Genomic DNA, 21,115 nt, shown 5'->3' on the forward strand with positions numbered 1-21,115 from the left:
TTCTGTATTATGTATCGTCCTTGGATAGTTCTAGATTATGTATCATCCAAGGAGGAAAGTGAAACATGTGCTCAGCCTTTCAAGGCTTACAGCAGAACCTAGGTGCCATTGCTCATTCATTTCGTGGAGCTTCTAGGCCAAGACAAATGGTAAAGATTTCCTTGCCAGGTGCCAAGCACTCTGTTTCGTGCCCTGCGATGCCCCAGTGTGAATGAGGTCGGCGTGGTTAGGATGTAAGAGCAGAGCAAGTGAGGCTTCGGCGGCATTTTGTCTCCACAGCATGCCCCAGCACAAAGGTAAATACGGTGGCTCTGTTCTAAACACACAGAGAGCTTTTACTTTCTGGAAAGATTAGGGAGCAGTTTCAAAATCACGCATGTGCGCACAGCCGCTTCCTGGGGCCAGTGGGGAAAGAAGCCTGTTTGGATAAGAGAGAGAGCCAGGCTGTGCTGGGTGAACTAGCCGAGGTCCCTGTAGGGGTGGGGACAGGGCTGAGGGGGGTGGGTTTCCTCTTTTCTGGGGAGGCCACCCACAGCAGGTGCCCAGCTCTTTCCTCAGAAATAGTACAAGGGCACAGAGGTCCCCTCAGAAACAATACCAGGTGACCTGGGGCCTTTGAAACTGTACTTTTAATTTTATTTTATTAAAGATTTTATTTGAGAGAGAAAGAGAGCACAAGCAGGGGGAGTGGCAAAGGGAGAGGGAGAAGCAGACTCCCCACTGAGCAGGGAGCCCGATACAGGACTCGATGCCAGGACCCTGAGATCACCACCTGAGCCAAAGGCAGAAGCTTCAGCGGCGAGCCACCAAGGTGCCCCCAAAACGGTACTTTTTAAAGCCAGCCCACCTGGATTCAAGCAGGGTTCCTGGGAATTGTAGTTCATCAGTGGAAGAAACCCTTCTCTGGTCCCTGTCTCCTGAGCGGGGAGCCGTCAGTTACTTCAAAAATGACCGTCCCCCTTCTGCTGGCCTCTTGCTGCATTTTTTTAGGACATCTGCTTGGTTAGAGATAGCGAGCAGTTCGAATGGAGTGTCCTGTCTGTCCCCGCTCATCGTCATGGATTTGTGAGCTGTTGTAGCTGGAGGGATGCAGGAGAACGTCATGGACAGCGGTGCTCCCTTCCTGCAGAGATGCGCTTCTGCCTTGAGGGCTGCAGTTGAATGTTCTTTCAGAACATCACAGTGGAGACAACCCCAGTGTCCACGGGCGGATGAACGGATAAAGGGTGCGCCCCCCCCCCCCCCCACAATGGACTGCCATGCAGCCTTACAAAAGGAGGGATGTTCTGACGCACCTGCAGTGTGGATGAACTTGGAGGGCCTGATGCCAGAAGCCAGACGCACAAGGACAGATGCTGCACGAATCGGCCGTCGTGAGGCACCTGGAGTCGTCAGATTCATAGAGACAAGAAGTAGGACAGAGGTTACTGGGGGTGCAGAGGGCGGGATGGGGGCTTAGTGTTGGGTGGGGATGGAGTTTGAGTTTGGGAAGATGACAGAGTTCTGGAGAAGCATGGCGGGGATGTGTCCCCAGCAGCATGTACGTACTTAAGGCCACTGACCCGAGCACTCAGAAAGGGCTAAAATGGTACGTTCTGTGTTCGTGTGTTTCACTGGTAAGTCACAGTGCTACAGGTTGGAAGTTTCACGTAGAGGTTATTTCAGAGGTTGAGGTCTCAGAAGGAAGAGAAGAAAGCACCTGAATTCCATGTTGACGTTATTACATTCAAGGGCTTTTTAATAGCGTTAGGGACAAGTCCTTGGCACACACAGTGCCATTTGTAAGCTAAATTGCTGTCTGATAAAATCCAGTTATTTAAAAGAAAAGAAACGGAAAAGAGCAGCTTCATTGGTAATGGCCGTATATTGGAAACTCCCCAAATGTGCCTCGGTGGGTGATCGGCTCCGCAGACCCTGGGGTCCCTCTCGGCAGGAAAAAGGAATGAACTCTGGATACGTGCCACAGACTGGTGAGTCTCCAGAGTAACGTGCTGGCTAGGACAAACCAGTTTCCAACACTACATCCTGGACGCTCCCATCTGTTGAACTTAAAGTGATAAGACCGTAGGCACGGCAGCTAGGGTTGGGGTGGCTGTAACTACAGAAGGGTAGTTTGGGGGAGTTCGGTGCTCATGGAAAAGCTCTGTGTCTGGACTGTGGCGATGATCATGGCATGTGGATACATAGGATAAAATTGTACGTGGATTAGACGCACACACGGACACGCAGGTCAGAAGGTTTGCTGTCTAGCGACCAGTCAACGAGAAGTCGTTGTCTTGGTTGTGATACTGTGGTACAGAGAGAGAAGATGTCACCACTGGGGCAAGGCTGGATGAAGCGTAACACAGGACTCTCCTCTTTCTGTGGCTTCCCGTGAGTCCGTAATAATTTCCTAATTATAAAAAATAAACCCAAAACACAATTTTGCATTTCCAGTATCTGCAGTGTTGTGTGTGAGAGAGAGAGAAACAGGGAGGTCAATAATGCGAAGACAGTGAAGACGTTTTAATTAAAATTTGCAAGTCATTAGCCATCTTGTGGGCCCAGGCTTTGATGGGGCTGTTCTTTTGTATAATGGATTCGAGTAACGGCCATACTCACTTGAAAATGGATGGCCACAGAAACCTTGTGAGCCTTCTGGCAACAGAAGAATAATGAACAGTCATCTGAAGGTGAACAGCACTTGTCTCATATAGAGTTCGAAGTGTTGCATCCTTGGGAATTCAGCAAACTCAGGTGGACATTGTATGCCGTGCCCACCTGTCTGGCTTTTCCTGGGGAATTATCATGAGAAATTCTGCATTTGACTGGGGCTGTAGACACTGGGCAGGCCGCATTCATACTGGGGGTGTAAAAGTCTGTGCATGGCTTCTTCCCCACTCCTTTTCAAGTGAGTCTAAAATGTTCTTGCGATGCCCCCTTATGGGGGCGCCTGGCTTGCTCCCGTTGGTGGGGTGTCTCACTCTTTTTTCTTTTTTTAAAGATTTTATTTATTTGACAGAGACACAGCAAGAAAGGAAACACAAGCAGGGGGACTGGAAGAGGGAGAAACAGGCTTCCCGCTGAGGAGGGAGCCCGATGCGGGGCTCGATCCCAGGACCCTGGGACCATGACCTGAGCCGAAGGCAGACACTTAACGACTGAGCCACCCAGGCGCCCTGGAGCATGTGACTCTTGACCTTGGGGTTGTTGGTTCTTGAAAAAATAAAACGGAGGGGCAAGGAAAAAAAGACCCCCTTATGAACTTTAGCTGAAAGGATTCTATAATACGTATGTGGTCAGCCTAAGAGCTGTGGGCAGATTTGAGGGTCTTGATCCCTGGAGATACTCTGACTGAGCACACATCATGTGTTATCCCAGGGGCTTTCAGCCCATTCGTTATGGCAAGGGTTCTCAACCTCAGCACTCTTGACACCCGGGACCAGCTCATTCTTTATCCTCTGGGGCTGCCTGGTATTAGGAGGCTCTAATTGAGCAGCCCTGTGGTCTCCACCCATTAAATGCCAATAACCCTCCCCCTCCCTGCTGTTATCACCTCCAAGGATGTCTCTGGACTTTGCCAGATGTAGCCTGGTGGGTGAAGTCGCCCCTGGTGGACAACTACTGATGCATCATTTAATTCCAGGATGTTTTTCTTCCAACTGGTTTTTATTAGTAAATGGGGTTTTAATGGGATGCTATTTCTTCACACTTTATCTTCTTGGGCTATATTTTGATTTCTTTTGCTGCAGAACTCAAATAGACTTTAACAATGAGCAAAATGCAGTCCTCATTTTTATTAAGATTTTCCAGGGTATTTTTTCCCCTCGGGGAAGGCGGAAGTCTGCCAAAGCATTCTCTAGCAGATAATAAAATAATTGGGAGTAGCAGACTTTCCATCTGATTTAAAAAAAATTTTTTTTTTTTGGCTCCTGGTGAGGAGGTTAGATAACCAGGAAAAGGGCGCTACTCTTTTTTTTTTTTTTTTTTAAGATTTTATTTATTTATTTGACAGGGAGAGAGAGAGAGCACAAGTAGGCAGAGAGGCAGGCAGAGGGAGAGGGAGAAGCAGGCTCTCCACTGAGCAGGGAGCCCGATGTGGGGCTCGATCCCAGGACTCTGGGATCATGACCTGAGCTGAAGGCAGCCGCTTAACCGACTGAGCCACCCAGAAAAGGGTGCTACTCTTAATATTTGTGAATAATTTGTGTCTACAAAAGTGATAAAGCCATTTTGCCCATTGTAATCCCAGCAGCTGACAAATGACCCAGTAGACTCTGCTGTGTTTCCTAGGACCGTGGAATGCCTTCTTATGCAAGACACGTTTCCACAGATTCGGGAAATCATTTTAAAATGGTTCAGCTATCTTAATTTAAACAAAAGTTCAGGGCTTATTGTTCAGCTGAGTCTCTAAAAATATACTTTGACTGCAGTGGCTCTTTTACATTGCTAATGTGTGTCCCTGTTTAAAAAGAGGATCTTTATGGTAAAGGCAAGCATTTGTTTGAGATAATGATCACCTTCGCTTTAGAAATAATAAAGTATTTGTTTCATCACATAATAGATAGGGAAGACCTGAATAACGTGTCCATGTTACTGTTGGGTGGAAGGACCTTTGAAGTCCCGCGCAACAGTAACAAGACATGCCTTCCTATTACCCACGGATGTGAGCAGCGCCTTTGTGATGGGGTGTCAGGGCTCCTCAATCATCCTCAGACCCTACGATCCGCTCAAGGGAGTCACAGGACTTAATAATGGTTATACTCATGGTTAATTACAGCAAAAAGATCTAGATTATAACGGACAGCACATTGACTTTTTTTTTTTTTTAAAGATTTTATTTATTTATTTGAGAGAGACAGCAGAAGCAAGGGTGAGGGGCAGAGGGAGAAGCAGACTCCCCACTGAGCAGGGAGCCCGACTCGGGGCTCAATCCTAAGATCCCAGGATCATGACCTGAGCCAAAGGCAGATGCTTAACCGACTGAGCCCCCCAGGCGCCCCCACATTGGCTTTATAGTTCACTGTAGGGTATTATATATTTGAAAGTTGCTAAGGGAGTAAATTGCCAGCGTTGTGGCCACATCAGGTAAGTGTAAGTCCAGGAGGTGATGGAGGTCTTAACTAACGTGATCGTGGTAATCTTTTCACGATGTATGTGGCTATCAGATCATCATGTTGTAAAGCGGGAACGGACATGATGTCGTAGGTCACTCTTATCTGCATAAAGCTGAGGCGGGAGAGAAGCAGATGAGCATCACAGATAATTTGCATGAGTCCCGGTCCGGGGGAAGCTAGGCACACACCTCCAGGTGTGCCGTCCCCGGGGACTTCCACGATGGCACTTAATTTCCCCAGCAGCACGTCCAGGGACACACACACGTGAAGTGTTCTAACACCCGAGCTTTGGCGTCCAGAGTTGACATCGGGCATCTGTCCTGTAGGCATGCAGTTTCCGTCCCCAGGGACTTCCACGATGGCACTTAATTTCCCCAGCAGCACGTCCAGGGACACACGTGAAGTGTTCTAACCACCCGAGCTTTGGTGTCCGGAGTTGACATCGGGCGTCTGTCCTGTAGGCATGCAGCTTCCGCTGAGCGGGGACAGAAGGAGGACTAGGGGAGCTCTGTGGCTGCCCTGCCACAGTCCCGAAGTTTAAATCTGGGTTGTGGTTGCATATCTATCATCTGTGCGTATGTTGTACTTCAACTGAAAAATGTAGGGGCGGTTAAGTAGCTGGAGAATGTGATACCCATGCCTTTCATCTAGAAAGAATAAACCGTTGCCCTCGCTAGCTTGGTGGCATCAGTAATTGACACTCCACGTACCCCCTGTTCCCTTTGCACAGTAGAATCTGTGGGGCCCGGTCCTCAGCTGACATGCCTGTGCGGGTGAACTGTTCGCTATAAACCCTCTTGTGATGGTGCTGGTTGCAGATGAGCGCCTCTTCATTCAAAGCGAGTCTATTTTTGTCCTAAACTGTTCTTCTGGTTTGACGATAAAGCCCCTTCGAGTGACAACATGGAATGATGAAGTTGCTCTTTCCTGTGTCCCAGATGTTCTCAGCCGTCCCCACTACCCTGGTTCCCAGGCGACTTTGTACAACCTTTTCTGAGTTGACTGTTCTGATTTGTATGTGCGTAAACGCCAAGATTCACGATTTGCCGTTCTTGTGCTTGTTCATCTGTTAGAGGGCATAAAAAGCAATGAGGATGAAAATTCCTTCATCGTTTATAAGCTCCAGTTGTTTAAATACGTGACCTACTCGGTGTAGCCCAACAACTTCCATTGCTGTGAACATCAAAACAACTTGAGACTGTTGAAGATGCCCGTAAGGTGTATACCGTCGCTTCCTACTTTCAGAGTTGGTGATGGCGTGAAGAAGTCTGAGATGGTTCCAGTTTCCTCTTCTAGCTAAGATGTAGCAGCCCCTTGTCATGGTGCCTGTCCTCAAAATTCAGGCACGATGACATTTAAGGCCGGCCTGCTCTGCAACTCAGATGTGACCTCACGGCGTCTAGCTTTCCTATATTTTGTTTCCTGCCACCTCCCTCCCTTTCCCGTTCTTCCTTCCCGACGGACGAGCAAGTCATCTGGACTGTCGGACCCGACCCTGTCCCTCCTCTCCCCTGTGTTAGCACGTGTTGCTTTCCTTGTGTCCCCTCCGCCGTCCACTTCATACGTGCCACGGTCCCCAAGGGGACGTCCCTTTCTTTCCCTCCCACTTCTGTGTCTGAGGCCAGCGTGCTGCTTTCTCCCCAAGGCCAGGGGTTCACCTGCGTGTCTCCCATCGATGCTCCAGTCCAGGAGTCCACCCCAGCCTTTCCATCGACCGCCCCCCCCAGCCTGGGGGTCCACTCCTGTCTCTCCACCAACAACCCCCCCCCAGCCTGGCGGCCCACCCCAGCTTTTCCACTGACCCCCCCCAGCCTGGGGGTCCACCCCTGCCTTTCCATCGACCCCCCCCCAGCCTGGGGTCCACCCCAACCTTTCCACCAACCCCCCCAACCTAGGGGTCCACCCCAGCCTTTCCACCGCCCCCCCCAGCCTGGGGGTCACCCCAACCTTTCCACCAACCCCCCCAATCTGGGGGTCCACCCCTGCTTTTCCACTGACCCCCAGTTTGGGGGCCCACCCCAACCCCTCCTTTGCCTTGCAGACTGCTGTTTTGGGTGCCTTGCTCCCAGGCATTCCTTAATATAATCCCACTTACTACCACTGCCATTTCCTGACCGCTGACCACCCCCGCCCTCCAGGGAACAACTTCTCCTGTTCCATCATCTTCCAGGGTATCTTTCCTCTGGCCCCCATCTTCCGTTCTCATCCATTACTCCGCCAGCCAGGCACTGCTCCTGTCTTGCCAATGTTGCTTCTGTTCCCGTTGTCACGGCCTTGTTGGAGTCCCAGAGCCAACGTTCATTGAGCACTTACCATGTGCCACGCATGATTCTAAGTACTTGGTGAATAAAGCTGTTACCCCTCGGAAGCAGATGCAACCACGTTTGCACGTCCCGGCGGGAAAGCCCAGGTGCTGAGGAGGCAGCGACGTGCCCACGCCACATTGCTGGAAGTGCTGGACCTAGGATCCAGAGCAGGCCATCTGGCTCCAGAATCTTCCTCTTTTAAATGATTTTTTTTTGGTTCTGTTAATGTGGTGAAATCGTCGATTCACTTTCTGACATTAAACCCTGCATTCCTGGAATGGACCCCACTTGGCCTAGACATTTTGTCCTTTTTTTGTATGTTGCTGAATTTGGTCTGTTAATACCGTGTCTGGTATATTCACGTTTATCTTACTGGGAGAAACTGGGGTGTCCTGTTCCATTTTGAACATCCTTGTTAGGTGTGGGTATTGGGCTCTGCTGGCCTCATAAAAGAAGTTGAGGATTCCAAAATTGCTTTCCTCGGGACCTATTGGCCCCATTCCCTAGTCCAGGTCTCTGCCCTAGAGCAGGGTGGAGACAACTTTCTGTCAAGTTTAGATACTGGAGTGTCTGTCATAGCTCTTCATGTCATCTTTAAAGCACAGAAGCAGCCATGACACACGATTTAGTTTGCAGGCCTCCGCAAGACTTTTAACAGAATGCGGGCGCCCCCCCACCCCCGCCGTGCCCCTTACCTGCAACCCACTGTGTGTGTGCTGAGTGATCTTTATTCCCTTTTCCCTTTGCAGACTTCTGTGGCTCTCCTGGGTCTCCGTGCATATTTCCCAGCCTCAACAGTTTGTGTCCCATCTGCAGCATGTTGCCACATTTTATTAATATTTATTAATATTTTCCTTAAGTTGAAACAGTTCCAGAGATGTGCCAGTCTGTTAGCTGCATGTGCACGACACATATTAAAGTAAATAACTTAGGTTTTAAGATGTTTGCTCCTGCGCTACCTAAACTTAATTGGGGTACCGTCCGAGGTTTCGGTGCCATCAGGGAGGCCTCGATGTCCCGGAATAGGACAGCCATCACGATGTTCACCTCCACGGGAGTGTCGTGAGGGCGTGTCCTTCACCTGGTGGCACTGCCGCAGGTGCTAGGGGACAAAGGACAGAGGAGAAGAGGGAGTCTTGCTTCTTCCCCCACCTCTGGAGGGTCACCTGTCAGAGGCTGATGAATGTAACCTTGGAAGTGTGTGCAAAGGGGCCACAGCACCCCCAGAACAGGGCACAGAGAGAGAACACATGAGAGCTGGGAGGGTCAGAGGGAGAAGCAGACTCCCCGCCGAGCAGGGAGCCCGATGCGGGACTCGATCCCGGGATTCCGGGATCATGACCTGAGCCGAAGGCAGTCGCTTAACCAACTGAGCCACCCAGGCGCCCGAGGGGGAGATGTTTGAGCTAGAATTTTGCAAGCAAGGCAAGGGGAAGACCATTTCAAGCAAGATCAGGAAGCTGGGTTGAGGAAGGCCCTGAGGCTCGGCAAGGGGTTCAGGGAGAAGGAGCCAGCTTGCTGACGGGGACGAAGGACGTGGAATGGGAGGAACAAGAAATCCCAGGCGGTCGGGTTGGCCGCACGTTAAGGGCGGGCGGAAACGCTCGAGCCCCATGCGTGTGGAAGCCGTTGGTTCCTTTCTGAAAGTAAATCGGAAGCTAGTGTGAGTAAAGGATGAGTGAACGCAGTCTGCCAAAACGGTGGCTGTCGAGACCGCATAGCAAGCAGCGGACATGCCTGTGTTGTGTTAGGTAAAGAAGCAGGGATACAGAGTTGTATGGGCGTAAGAATTCACATAAAACGCCATTTGCACGGAGGAAGGGGCTGGAAGACACTCCCCCGCGTGCAGACAGCAGTTTTAGCAGGTACAGAATCACGTGACTTATTTCCTCTCTCTTCCAAATTGCTTTCTCTGTTTTCCCCAAACTCGTAAGTTAATTTTTAAATTTTTTTTTAAGTTGCTAACGTTCTCAATTATGAACCTCTGGCGTAGCCTCCGTGCTCCTCCTATTTGCTGATTTCCGAACCTCCAGTCTCCGAGGGTTCAGACTGGGGGGGTGGGGCCTGGGGAGCTCTGGTGCCAGTAGGTGGAGCCTTTGCTTGCGTTTCCTCGCGTCCTTCTGGAAGCTGGACCGCAGGCAACTCCTCGCGCGTCCCCCCCGCGGGGCTCTGGGAAGGCGGCAGGGACAGCGGCCTCCCGAGCCAGGCCGCCTCTCCCCGAGCCAGTTGTTGGCCCGGGAGGAAGTAGCAACCTTAGTTTATAACCTGACTAATGCTTTCCCCTCCTGGATGTTTCCCATGTTGAGAGGATATTAAAATCTTGGCAGGGCGCACGGGCTGCAATAGTCAGAGGCCCGCTCTGTACTCAGCCACCACCCTTGGGGTCCAGGCCAGATGTTTTAAGTGAAACCCTATTTTAACGAGGTCCTTCTGGTATTTCTTTTGGGCGCCATCCAAGACTGTTCCATTTTACACCAAATTCCGTATTATGGCAGGTCATCTAGAACAGGTCTGCAGCCCATAAAAACATTCTCGCTGCACTCCACTTTCTGTGTCCGAGTGTCAGAATTAGGAGAGAAAATGACGGCTGGGTCTTGAGGATTTCTTTTTTTTAAGACAAAGAATCATAAAGCTGATGATGTGCACATGTGCGGTGATTGAGACTGCAAAATCAAAAAGGATTTTCAGCATAGTTTTATGCTTTTTACCATGGGTGGAAGTCGAGTTTCCGTATGATAAGAACGGCGCTTTGGGCAGAAAATGTAATCCTCTGGTGAGACTAATCCGTCACTTCCAAACAGGAGAAGTGAACCCACAGCAAAGTAGCTTCCAAAGATGAGGGTATGCGTTTTGTGTTGACAGCTTCTAGCTCCGTCTCTGTGTGTGTGTGTGTGTGTGTTTCTCTGATTTATCGGACCCAGCTCCCACGTCGTCACCCCTGGCCTCCCTGCCATCTTTATTTGGATCAGCGCCCGCCCCCACCACCTCCAGTCACTCCTGTCCCCTCGCGGGCCAGACAGCCGCAGCTCTGGTGCGGACACCTTGACGATCCGCCGTGAAGAGGGATGTTACAGGAACGTCGATATTCAAAGAAACCTAAGGAAGTGCTGCATAATAAATGAGCAGTCCATGCAGCCTGGGAGATGGGAGCAGGGTGTTCACCGAGCCACAGGGCCCTGCCAACGGCCGGGGCTGTGCATCTCTCTCCCTCACAGGGTGGCTTCCGCCAGCACGCGAAAATCATATTACAGACCCGCCAACCACAGACTCTACAGCGTGTGTTTTCACTTCCTGTCCAATAAGGGACATCCCCACCTAGCTGCTGCCCCTAAAAGCTAGTCCCAGTTCCACCCTCCGTCTCTCCGGCTTCCTGGTTCCTCTGTGTGGCCCTGTGTGGTGTGGTGGGGCCCGATCTCTCGGGAATTGTAAGTGATCCGTTCTTCTTTCGATGGCATGAACCCCTCCCTCTGTGTGGCTACTGAGTCACCTCTGTAAATTAAAATCCTCTGGGTTTGATGGCGTACGGAGGTCATTTCTAACCTCTACGTAGAGTTTTAGAATTGAAAGGGGTGTTGGAAGTTGTTTAATTCCACCTGTTTGTTGTCAGAAAAGGAAGCCAGGGAAGCAAATGAGGACAGACGCAGGCCTTGGAGTGCGTGGTGAAGGGTGCTATCTTTATAAGCAAAGAGAAACCGTGCCCAGTTCCTCCATCACTGCATCTGACTCTGTTTGCAGTCTCTTTTATTCCTAACACTGCTCTCTTTAGGGGAGTGTCGTCGAAAGATACAGTTCATCTTAGTTTGCTTTGTGTCATGCAGAAAGCATTCTGCGTCGCTTTTGCAATATAGATCTTGTTTGCAGCTTAGTTGGCTGAAAAATGTAATATAAATGGTGTTACTGATAAAATGATCTTCCTGTTTTTTAAAGGGGCGCCATTTTGAATCATTTAGAAGTTTCTAAACAAATTTCAAGAGTGTCCTGTGTGTGGGTTAAGAGCATGGACTCGGGAGGCGCCTGGGTGGCTCAGTAGTTAAGTATCTGCCTTCGGCTCAGGTCATGATCCCAGGGTCCTGGGATCGAGCCCCATATTGGGCTCCCTGCTCAGCGGGAAGCCTGCTTCTCCCTCTCCCACTCCCCCTGCTTGTGTTCCCTCTCTCGCTGTGTCTCTCTCTGTCAAATAAATAAAATCTTAAAAAAAAAAGAGCATGGACTCGGGGGTCAGATGGCCACTTCCGAGCTCTGTGCCCTTGGGGGAATCACTTAACTGCTCTGTGACTCAATTTCCTCATCAGTAACATGGAGTTCATAAGACTAACTCATAGGTTGTTGCCAGCCCTGAGCAAATTCATGAAAAGGGCTAAGCCACATAATACGCACTGGCTATCCTTACCTTTATCCTTACTCTCAGGTATCATGATCGTTTTACAGTTCAGGTATACATATGGCCAAGAGTCGTCTTTGGTTCTTTTGTCAGCTGTTCCTTGTATGGCCATCAGATTTGTTTAAAAACTGTTTTCCTTCTCTTACACTGTCGGCCCTAAATCCTTCATTCTTGTCCTTTTCCTTCAAGGCTTTTACTCTGAAAATAGCAAGGACTCCGGTTTATTCCGTTGCTTACTGCCCCTTCTCTCCCATCAGCCTGAGTGGTTTTTCTCAGCCTTCCTTGAGTTTCCTTCACCTGCATCCGTCTGCAGCCGCAGCTGCTGCCCCGAGGTGGGTGCTCTGTGTGTCAGGAAGGGAATGCAGATGGGCTTCCGCCCTTCAGGAAGCTTCTGTCTCCTCGGAAGCTGGGAGGTGCGGAAGAATGGAGAGTGCTGGGCGCTGCTGGAGCTCAGGAGGGACATTCCCTCCCGGGACGACAAGACGGGCCTCCGCAGAGCAAGGCCATCCGGCCGAAGCCATGACGACTGAGCAGGTGTCCGCAGTGGGGAACAGGGGCGTTTGGGAGCCGGCTTTCTCGCCCTCTGACTGGTGAAAGTCGGCCCGGCCCCCTCTTTGTCATGGGGCGCTGTGCTCTGCACTGTAGGATGCTGAGCGTCCCTGGTCTCTCCCTGTTAGGTGCCTGTAGCAACCCCTCACCCATGCACAGCCCTGTGACAACCAAAAGTGCCTGCAGACATTGCCTGCGTCTGCTGGGGCGGGGGGGACGGACGGAGTCACCCTCCCTTGACAACCATGAACCCCTGTTCTAGACCGAGAGACCGGAATGAACAGAGGGACTCTCCAGGGAAGCGGGAAGCAGGTATGTGCTTTGAGCAGAAGTGCCCGGGGAGCCCCTGAGAGATGCCCCCGGCTCACGGCCGGGTTCGAGGGGCTTCCAGGCCCAGGCTCAGGCGACAGGTCTTGCCCGGGCCTGCGGGCTCTTGATGGCTCTGGAGATGGAAAACACCAGACTCTGCATGCTGACCCAGGGCAGATACTGTGACGGTTTGGGTGACGTCCGTAGTGACGTCCGCAGCATCTGTAAATGCCGTGTGCCACTGCCCGACACGGGAAGCTCTCGCTGAGCGTCCGCTGCCCTCGTTACCCGCACGTCGTCAGGTGGAGAGCCTCTGGGCTCCTGCAGCAGAATCCCACGGACGGAGGGCTTAGAAATAGCACACATTCGTTTCTCACGGTTCCAGTAAAACTTTATTTGCAAGTACAAGCAGTGGGCCGGACTTGGCCTTCCCCTGATCTAGACAGTTAGAATTTAACGTGCCCATTGGCTTTGGGTGGCTGTCTATATTCCAAGCATGCAAGTTCATTAAATATTTAATAAAGATTCTGCATTTATAGACGCCTCAAATCGGTGCCCTTGGTATTCGGTTCGGCTGAAGACACAAAAGCACCCTCACAGCTGCCATGAGTATTCTACGTCTGCTTTTCTCTGCCGAATAAGCAGCATTTCTAAGGGCCAGAGAGCGATAATTTAGTAGGTTTTGCTGACGAAGGAGGCCAGCATTAACGGGGCAGAGTGGTTCAACTGTATCACTAACTCACATGGTTTGTGAAGCCCTTTGTGGAAGAGTATGGTTTAGCGATGGGGCAACTGCAAGAAACAGAAAACATGTACTTGCTTTGTTTTAAATCTACTTTTATTGCCTAGTTGGGTGAGACCAATTCATGTACAGGCTCTTTTCCTCTCTCGTGAGGAAAACAGGACTTTCCTCTTGAAGATCTCGCCATGCTTTATATAAAATGTAGTGCTTATTTTAAACTTTTCCCAGTTGATCACGAGTACACCCTTTTTTCTCCTTGGAAATACTCTCACCTTATCTGGCTATCCCCCGTTACTGTGTGTTACCTGAATTCTGTGACCCAAGTGCCTATGGAGGGTGACAAGCATCCACCCATTGCGTTTATAAGTCAAGCAGAAGTGTGAGTAGACTGTGGATAGTGTCCTTTGGGGGATTTAGTTTTTCTAGGTTACTGGTTCTCAACCGTGTCGGGGTCAATTAGGCAATATCCGGAGACACGTTGGGTTGTCATGACGGAGAGGAGGCGCCTCGGGCATCCAGTAGGTAGAGGCCAGAGGTTGTTCCACATGCTACAACACACAGGGCGGTGCTCCCCACAGCCAAGGATCTGGCCCCGATGTCAGTCATGCCACAGCTGAGAATCCTGCTGTCGAGAGCGTTAGCTGGGCTGCCTCTTACTAAGTAGGCGGCAGGCCTCCTGGCTGCAGCAATGACCCCAGGCTGGCTGGGTGTCGGACACCAGGGACGCTGATGCTCTGCCCTCACACAGGTCTTTCATCCAGGTACCACTAAGCTCTTTATTCTCCTCCTTTTGAACAACTTCCACACCTGCCGTCGGACTAGTCCTGAGTATTTCCATCTCCATCATTGACATAATGTGCTTTTTCCTATTGATGTCCTCTTGGGTGGAAGAAGAGAAGCATTGAAGGCTGAAGAGGTGTAAGGCAAGGAGTCTTACCGCTCTGGCAGACTGCAAATGAATAGACTTCTTAGCCTTGGAATCCAGTTGGGAGGAGTGGGGCGCTGGGGGTGGTGGAGGCTGGGCCAGCCCCAGAGGGGAAGCATCCTGCCTGGAGGGGCCAGTCTTCCAAGATGGCGCCTTATGCAACACACTGGCACACGGCGGAGCTCCAGTAACCCGAGCCTAAGAGAAAGTGCTCAAGCAGGCCTTGCTCACACGGTCTGTGGACATGTCCCAGTTCCATGATGAATGAACATCAGGACTGCAAGGTATCCGAGTGATGGTTTCATCCAGTCTCCTCACTGAACAAACAAGGAAAGGCAGAGGAGGAAGGTTCCTACTAGTTCAGGGTCTTCTCTAGATTCAAAAATGTATGCAGGCCTGCAGGTCTCACATCCGGTTCTCGCATCAGCTCCTTGAGGTACGTTTTATCCCCACAGCATAGAAAAGGAAACAGAGGTCCAGCCAAATGATGTGACCTGGCCCAGGCACTCAGTGGGGGATCGAGGACAGACCCAGCGCTCCTGACTGTTCCTGACATAGTCTGCACCTGGCCCTCCTGCTTGCCTCGATGAAATCGGGTTGGCTCGAAGTCAAGAAAGTCTTCCAGACAAATGAACAAATGGATGAAAAAAGCATTGATTTAGAGGCCATGCATAGATTCGCCCCGAGACATGCAGCTCATGTAAATTTATAAGCAAATAGGAGGACTGGTTTCAGTGGTGACATGGAACATTATTACTGCGTGTGTTTATAAAGATACCCGGTTTCCAGTCATAATTTTCTGCCCCCCTCCCCCCAATAGAGGACACAAGTGTTAATCACAGATGTTCAAGCTCATGGCTCTCCCGTGCACCTTTATCTGCTCAGTCATCATTTTGCTTCAGTGGGGGAAGTTCATTCAAGCGATTCCTCTCCCAGCCTCTTTGCAGTCTTAGACTCCCACGCCCTTGGTTCATCTCTGTCCCCTTCTTGCAGCAAGCCTCAACTGAATGTTGTCCAAATGTCTGCAAAAGTGGGCTCTACCTCGCAAGACATCATGACGCACAGAGATCAGAAACTTAGGCAACCAGACCTTATACGTGACATTTAAACACCGGATGCAAAAGGAAATCAAGGACATAGTGGAACGTTGGGTTAGAAGTGGGCTTGCGGCTTGCCCTTTGCATGTTGCCTACGCTGCATCCGTGGCTCTGGCCGATGGGAGCCAGAGAGGTCCGGCTAGGTAATGGAGTGGGCATCCACCCGGGAATTGAAGAGTTCTGGTTCCTGTGCCTGTGGGTGTTCAGGGTCCGATGAAACGATGAGTCCTGTGACCCCATAGCTAGAGTTGAAATTCTGCTTCTACCTCTCAGCGCATGCATGAACCCTGGACCCGTTACCAAACTTCTCCAGTATTTCCTGTCCTTGTGTGTAAGCTGTAACAGCACTCGCTGAACGGCCACCTCGAAGATCAGGGACACCGAGTGCCCAGATTTGCTTAACAGCAGTCATGAGGTCAGAATGTGCTGTGGGTTGTGTGCCTAGAGTAGCACTATGGCCAGTACTTGAGAGGATGACGCGGGAAGGGATGGAGGAAGGGAGCGTTCTGCTGGACCGCATTTTGGGTCTCCCCCAGATTCTTCTGTTGGGATCCTAATCCCCCCCCCCCCCCCGCCCCCCGTGATAGTATTCGGAGGCAGGGCCTTTGGAAGGTGATTCGGTTGTGAGCCCGGAGCCGTCATGAATGGGATTCGCGTCCTTATGAAGGAGACCCCCACAGGGCTAGCTCGCCCCTTCTGCCGTGTGAGCGCCAGAAATCGGCGCTCGCCACACACCGGATCTGGCCCCTGGACCGTGCGCTTCCCGGCCTCCAGAACTATGAGAAATCAGTGTCTGTCAGTCCCCAGGGCTGCAGGGTTTAGGTACAGCTGCCGGCGGGACGCACGAGGCGTAGAGCGCAGGCTTGACCTCTCCTCCCCGCTCGTGCTGTGAGTCACCGAGAGGGATGCCTCCCCCGCAGGAACCTGTGTCGGCCGGCGCCGGAGTCGGCTGTCGGCGTGGGCCTCCGCCGGCGGCTTCCGTGGACAGTTGTCAGTGGAATCGCCTGGTGGGCTGAGCGTGGCGTCCCGCTGCCCGACTTCGGATGTCAGCCTGAACGCCCAGGGCCTGTTGGGGACCCTGGCAGGAGCTCAAGACCTGCCCGTCTAGAAGGGGACGTCGCAGTCAGGGTGGCAGAGGCCCAGGGTGACCGGGAGGCCTCAGCGAGGTCGTGGCAAGGGCCTGGGGCGGTGCTGGCCCCGAGCAGGCGCCGGGTAAGTAAGGCTGCCTGTTCTATGAGTCCTGCGGTGGGTGTGGCCCCGCCGTGGACTTTGGAAAGATACCAGGAAAGAAGAAACGGCTGTGGAACTCAGTGTTCCGCCCTGTTCGCCCCAGGGGGTGGGGGGCAGATGGAGGAGGAGGTGGGGGCCCCGAGAGTGGGGAGTGGGGTCAGCAGCCAGGAAGAGTCCTGAGTAAGGAGGCCGTCACACGCAGGTGCAGGGAAGAGTCACTGGGTGGTGGTTCCGTCTTGGCCCGAGGGGTAGGGGACAGGTCTGAGGCGGAGGGCAAGGTAGAAGGCAGATGGGAGGCGGGTGGAGAGGGCCTTGGCCTCTGGCCCTCGGAGGCCGGAGATGGGGGGAGCCTCAGATGCGGGCCTGTGCGGCGCTTGTAGGCACGTGTGGTTCGGGAAGGGATCTGCAGCCCGTTGTAAGTCCCCGTGGCTGGTACAGGACTCGAAATAAAGAAAGGACGCGTTTTATACATTCCTTATAATCAGGCACTGGGGGATGAATGGGTGGGCTGAGGAGCAGCAGAAAGTCGACGGGGAAAAGGAGAGGAAAACGCAAACCCAGAAAGCTCCTTTCACGGAGGAACATTCCCATCTGCTGAGCGCTGCGTTTATTGCAACGGCTGGTTGTATTTTGCTCTGGGGAAGGCAGAGAGCCGCGGTGTGGAATCTGCTGGAAGGCGGGGCCCGCGCCATGCCCCTGTCGGTCTGGCTTCTGAAGGTGGGGTGCCAGCAGCAGGAGTGTGGGAGGCCGTGTGCAGGCCTCGCAGGCCAGCAGCGGGGACCCCCCAGGGAGCCCCGTGCGGCCCACCAGCGTGTAGGATGAGCCACTGGTGATGGGGAGGTGCTCGTGGAGGAGGCCCCCGGGGAGCAGGATTCGAGGGACCCCCCTTACAAATGAGGGGTTGGCAGAGCTGAAGGGGGTAACCCCAAGACTGGTCAGAGCGGTCCAGCCTCGTGGGATGAGCAGATTCTGGCCGCACAGTGGGCAGAGCATCCTGGCAAGGCAGCTGGAGGGTTCACCGCCAGAACTCCCGCTGCCTTCCCTTTTGCCTGATGAATGTCCAGCGTACACAGTGAGAGAGTTCAGAGCGCCACGGTGGGAGTGCCTTTGGCCGCACTCCACCTCCAGGCAGGGAGCTAAGCCTAGGGGCTCCTGTTACTCACAAGGCCTGAACCCCACAAGGCTTCCCAGTTCCCGGGCACCCCTGGCCGTCCCAGACCAAGCAAGGGGACGGTACCCCCAGCAGACTGGGCTGCCCCCTTGCAGGGAAGACCTGCAGCAGCTGGGAGCTCCGGCCGCAGGGTGCCCCCTTACTCTGCTTGAGGAAGCAGCGGCCAAAGCAGGTTCCCGATTGCCCTCGGACCCCGCAGGGGTCCCCAGCACCTCCTACCCCCTGCCCTGCCACCTCCCTTTCTGGAAGAAGGCATTGTTTTGTACACGTGGTAACTACCCTGATGAGTGCTGAGGGAAGGACGGGGAGGAGCCAGCATCCCATAGCCAAGGGAAAGTTACCGATTATTAGATAAATCGACTCAAGCCACCCCAGTGGGTCTAGAATGGTCTCTTTTTCTTCGGATGTTTGGCCGTGTGGTGCCTTGGCCCCCGCCTGCCATGAGTGCTCGGAGCCCGGCTAAAGAAAGGCACCCTGTGTGCACCGCGGCTGGGCTGGGGGACGCCCAGAGACCGGAGCCGGGAGCTCTGGAACGAGTGACGGCAACACGGAGAAGGCCCAGAGTTGCACTTCTGCAGCAGAAACATTTCCCCAGGGGGCACCTGGGTGGCTCAGGCGGTGAAGCGTCTGCCCAGCTCGGGTCATGATCCCAGGGTCCTGGGATCGAGCCCCACATCGGGCTCCCTGCTTGGCGGGAAGCCTGCTTCTGCCTCTGACGCTCCCCCTTCTTGTGCTTTCTCTCTCCGTCAAATAAATAAAATATTAAAAAAGAAAAAGTTTATCCAGGGCAGATTATGCTCCATTCTGCCGTTAATAACACCGAAACGGCCCCACCTCTAAAGCTGTTTCTGTCCCCTGCACACAGGTCTGGGGCCGCTGCATCTCTTCTGTCTCCCTGCCCATTGGCACCGCTTTGCCCCACACCGGAGCTCGCTGTCCCGCGCCCCCCGCGCCCCCCCAGCTAATCCCGAGCACCTGCAGTCCGTGCAGCCGCCATCGGCTCTCCGTGGCTGGGCCTCCCGCCACCCTCCATTTCGGGCCTCACGAAAGCCTGTGCTCCCCCCGTCTCTCGCTGCAGGTTTTTCCCACTCGGCGTTCACGTTCGGCATCGAGAGCCACATCAGCCAGTCCAACATCAACGGGACGTTGGTGCCGCCAGCCGCTCTCATCTCTATCCTGCAGAAGGGACTGCAGTATGTGGAGGCCGAGATCAGCATCAACGAGGTACGTGCGCTCCCGGGGCGCGGGCCGGTGGCCTGGCCCCACCAGCAGAGCCCGGCGACCGTGGAACAGCTCGGAAACCAGTCATGGCCACGCCAGCCGTGGCCCGGCTGCGGGATTCCTTCCACGCTCCCTCGCTTGGAACGGACCTGCTCCTTACAAGCCTGTCTTATTCTGCGTTCTCTGTAGCTTTTAAAAACTACGAAAGTAATACATCCTGTACTCGGCCACCCGTGTTCCTCCACCCGTTTCCGAAAACCCACATCTTTGAAAAACACCCGAATTTCTGCCTGTCCTGTGCACGTTCTTCCCTGAGTGTGGCCCTCTCCTCCTTCCTCCTCTCAGATTGGGTGCCCGGAGGCCGTGTTCCACCGGCCCCTTGAGGCCCCGTCTGGTCTCTTTTTTCCACAAAACTGTTAAATGTGGGGATAGGAGCGTGTGACCCCAGAGGGCGCCTTCCCGCCAGCTCTCAGATCGTGCGATCCTGCCACTCGATGTCTCCATCGCCTGGTGTCCATGTGTTCAGTCTGTCGAGAATCCCTCGTGGCATCTCTTCCTCACTTCCAAATTCCAGCACGTCTGGAGATGAATAAAAGGGCGCGTCATTTGTGACTTCGGTTTGCGGTCACTGAGCAGCGGGACGGCATGCTTGCAGAGTTTAAACTGGGAGGTGTTTTCATTGTTCTCGGCAGTTTCTACTTTCTGCCAAGTGGTCGTCCCTTTGAGGCGTGACTCTGTGAAGAAGGTGGTAGGGAAGCGTGCTGACCGCTCGGTCAACATTGGCCACACCGTGGCCAGAACCAAAGCATGAAGGTGGCTGACGAGGTGACCGGCTACTTGCTTACACATTTTCCAGGGTTTCCTATTGTTTCGTTGCTTTCAAGTGCAATATTGTACGATGGCCAGAAGTCAGCTGGGGTCATGGGTCATTTCGATCGTGTCCCGCTGAAACTCCTGTCGTTCACTTCTTCCTAATTTCCGAGGTAATTCAAGTTCAGGATGTGCAAAAACATGTTTGCACGCTCAGCAGCCACAACCCAGAAGCACTGACTTGTTGTCTGACTCTGATACTTGGACCGATTTCTAAGAACTCCGTTCTGTGTTCAGTGTGTATGGAAATTTTTTCATTGCAGATAGAAGCCAGAGAATCAAAACCAGTTGAAAAAACACTCATGGGGACTGAGCACTGCTATTGCCCGTATTTCACGGCTATATTTGGTCTACACCCTGAACCCCAGTGGCAGCAGATGGGTATTTTATTAAGTCACACGGACACGTGTACGAGGAATCAAACATGAATGGTGCCAAAATCTCTAATTTGGTCTTGAGGTTTCCAAAGAGCTGCCTCTCCCTCACAAGAGGGTGGTGGTTCATAGACTTTCTGTACTTATCGTAACATCCGGGCCGGGCTTCTCAAACTCGGCACTCTTGGCACGTGGGGCCCGATGATTCTTCGTGGCGGGGCGGCCTGGATGCTGTAGGACGTTGAGCCACGTCCCCGATCACCCCGTCCCCTCCTCCCCCACTCTGCGCCGCTGCCCCGGCCCGGCCGGACCCCCTGGGCGTCGCTCTGGGCTCCGCACCCGCCGGGCCTGGAGCGCAGAGGCCGCGGGGCCCCGGGAGCTGACGGCCACCCCCTGTGGCTCTCTCCCCAGGATGGCACGGTGTTCGACGGCCGCCCCATAGAGTCGCTGTCCCTGATCGACGCTGTGATGCCTGACGTAGTGCAGACACGGCAGCAGGCCTTCCGGGAGAAGCTCGCTCAGCAGCAGCAGGCCGGCGCGGCGGCGGCGGCGGCGGCCACGGCGGCCACGGCGGCCACGGCGGCCCCGGCGGCCGTGGCCCAGCAGCACCCACCAAAGAACGGAGAGGCCACGGTGAACGGGGAGGAGAACGGAGCACACGCGATAAGTACGTGCGGGGCTCTGGGGTGGGCGAGCTTCTGGTGGTTTCTCTCCTGAGTCCGTGGGAGTCGCAGACTCTTCACGCTCTGCTGGCCCTTTCTCGGAGTCCTGGGGCGGGCGGCGTGTTTGCTGGGAAGAGCTTCACGCTTTGTTTCCATCGGCCTCCTCAGACCCGGTGGTCTTC

The 21,115-nt window shown here is 53.3% G+C and overlaps 1 protein-coding gene across 9 annotated transcripts in view; it reads left to right on the forward strand.

Annotated features, from left to right (window-relative positions):
• The window catches only part of TBL1X (transducin beta like 1 X-linked), a 244,372-nt gene that overhangs the window by 177,696 nt on the left and 45,561 nt on the right, over nt 1-21,115 (forward strand). For all 9 annotated transcript variants that reach the window (XM_064573711.1, XM_064573715.1, XM_064573712.1 and 6 more), the window contains 2 exons: nt 18,885-19,030; nt 20,683-20,938. In XM_064573711.1, the coding sequence (XP_064429781.1) occupies nt 18,885-19,030; nt 20,683-20,938 (402 nt within the window). The remainder of the gene's footprint in view (nt 1-18,884; nt 19,031-20,682; nt 20,939-21,115) is intronic.

Source organism: Mirounga angustirostris, unplaced genomic scaffold, assembly GCF_029215605.1.
Source record: "Mirounga angustirostris isolate CCGP_5_RB_7025 unplaced genomic scaffold, mMirAng1.0.hap1 SCAF_11, whole genome shotgun sequence".
NCBI classification, from domain to species: domain Eukaryota; kingdom Metazoa; phylum Chordata; class Mammalia; order Carnivora; family Phocidae; genus Mirounga; species Mirounga angustirostris.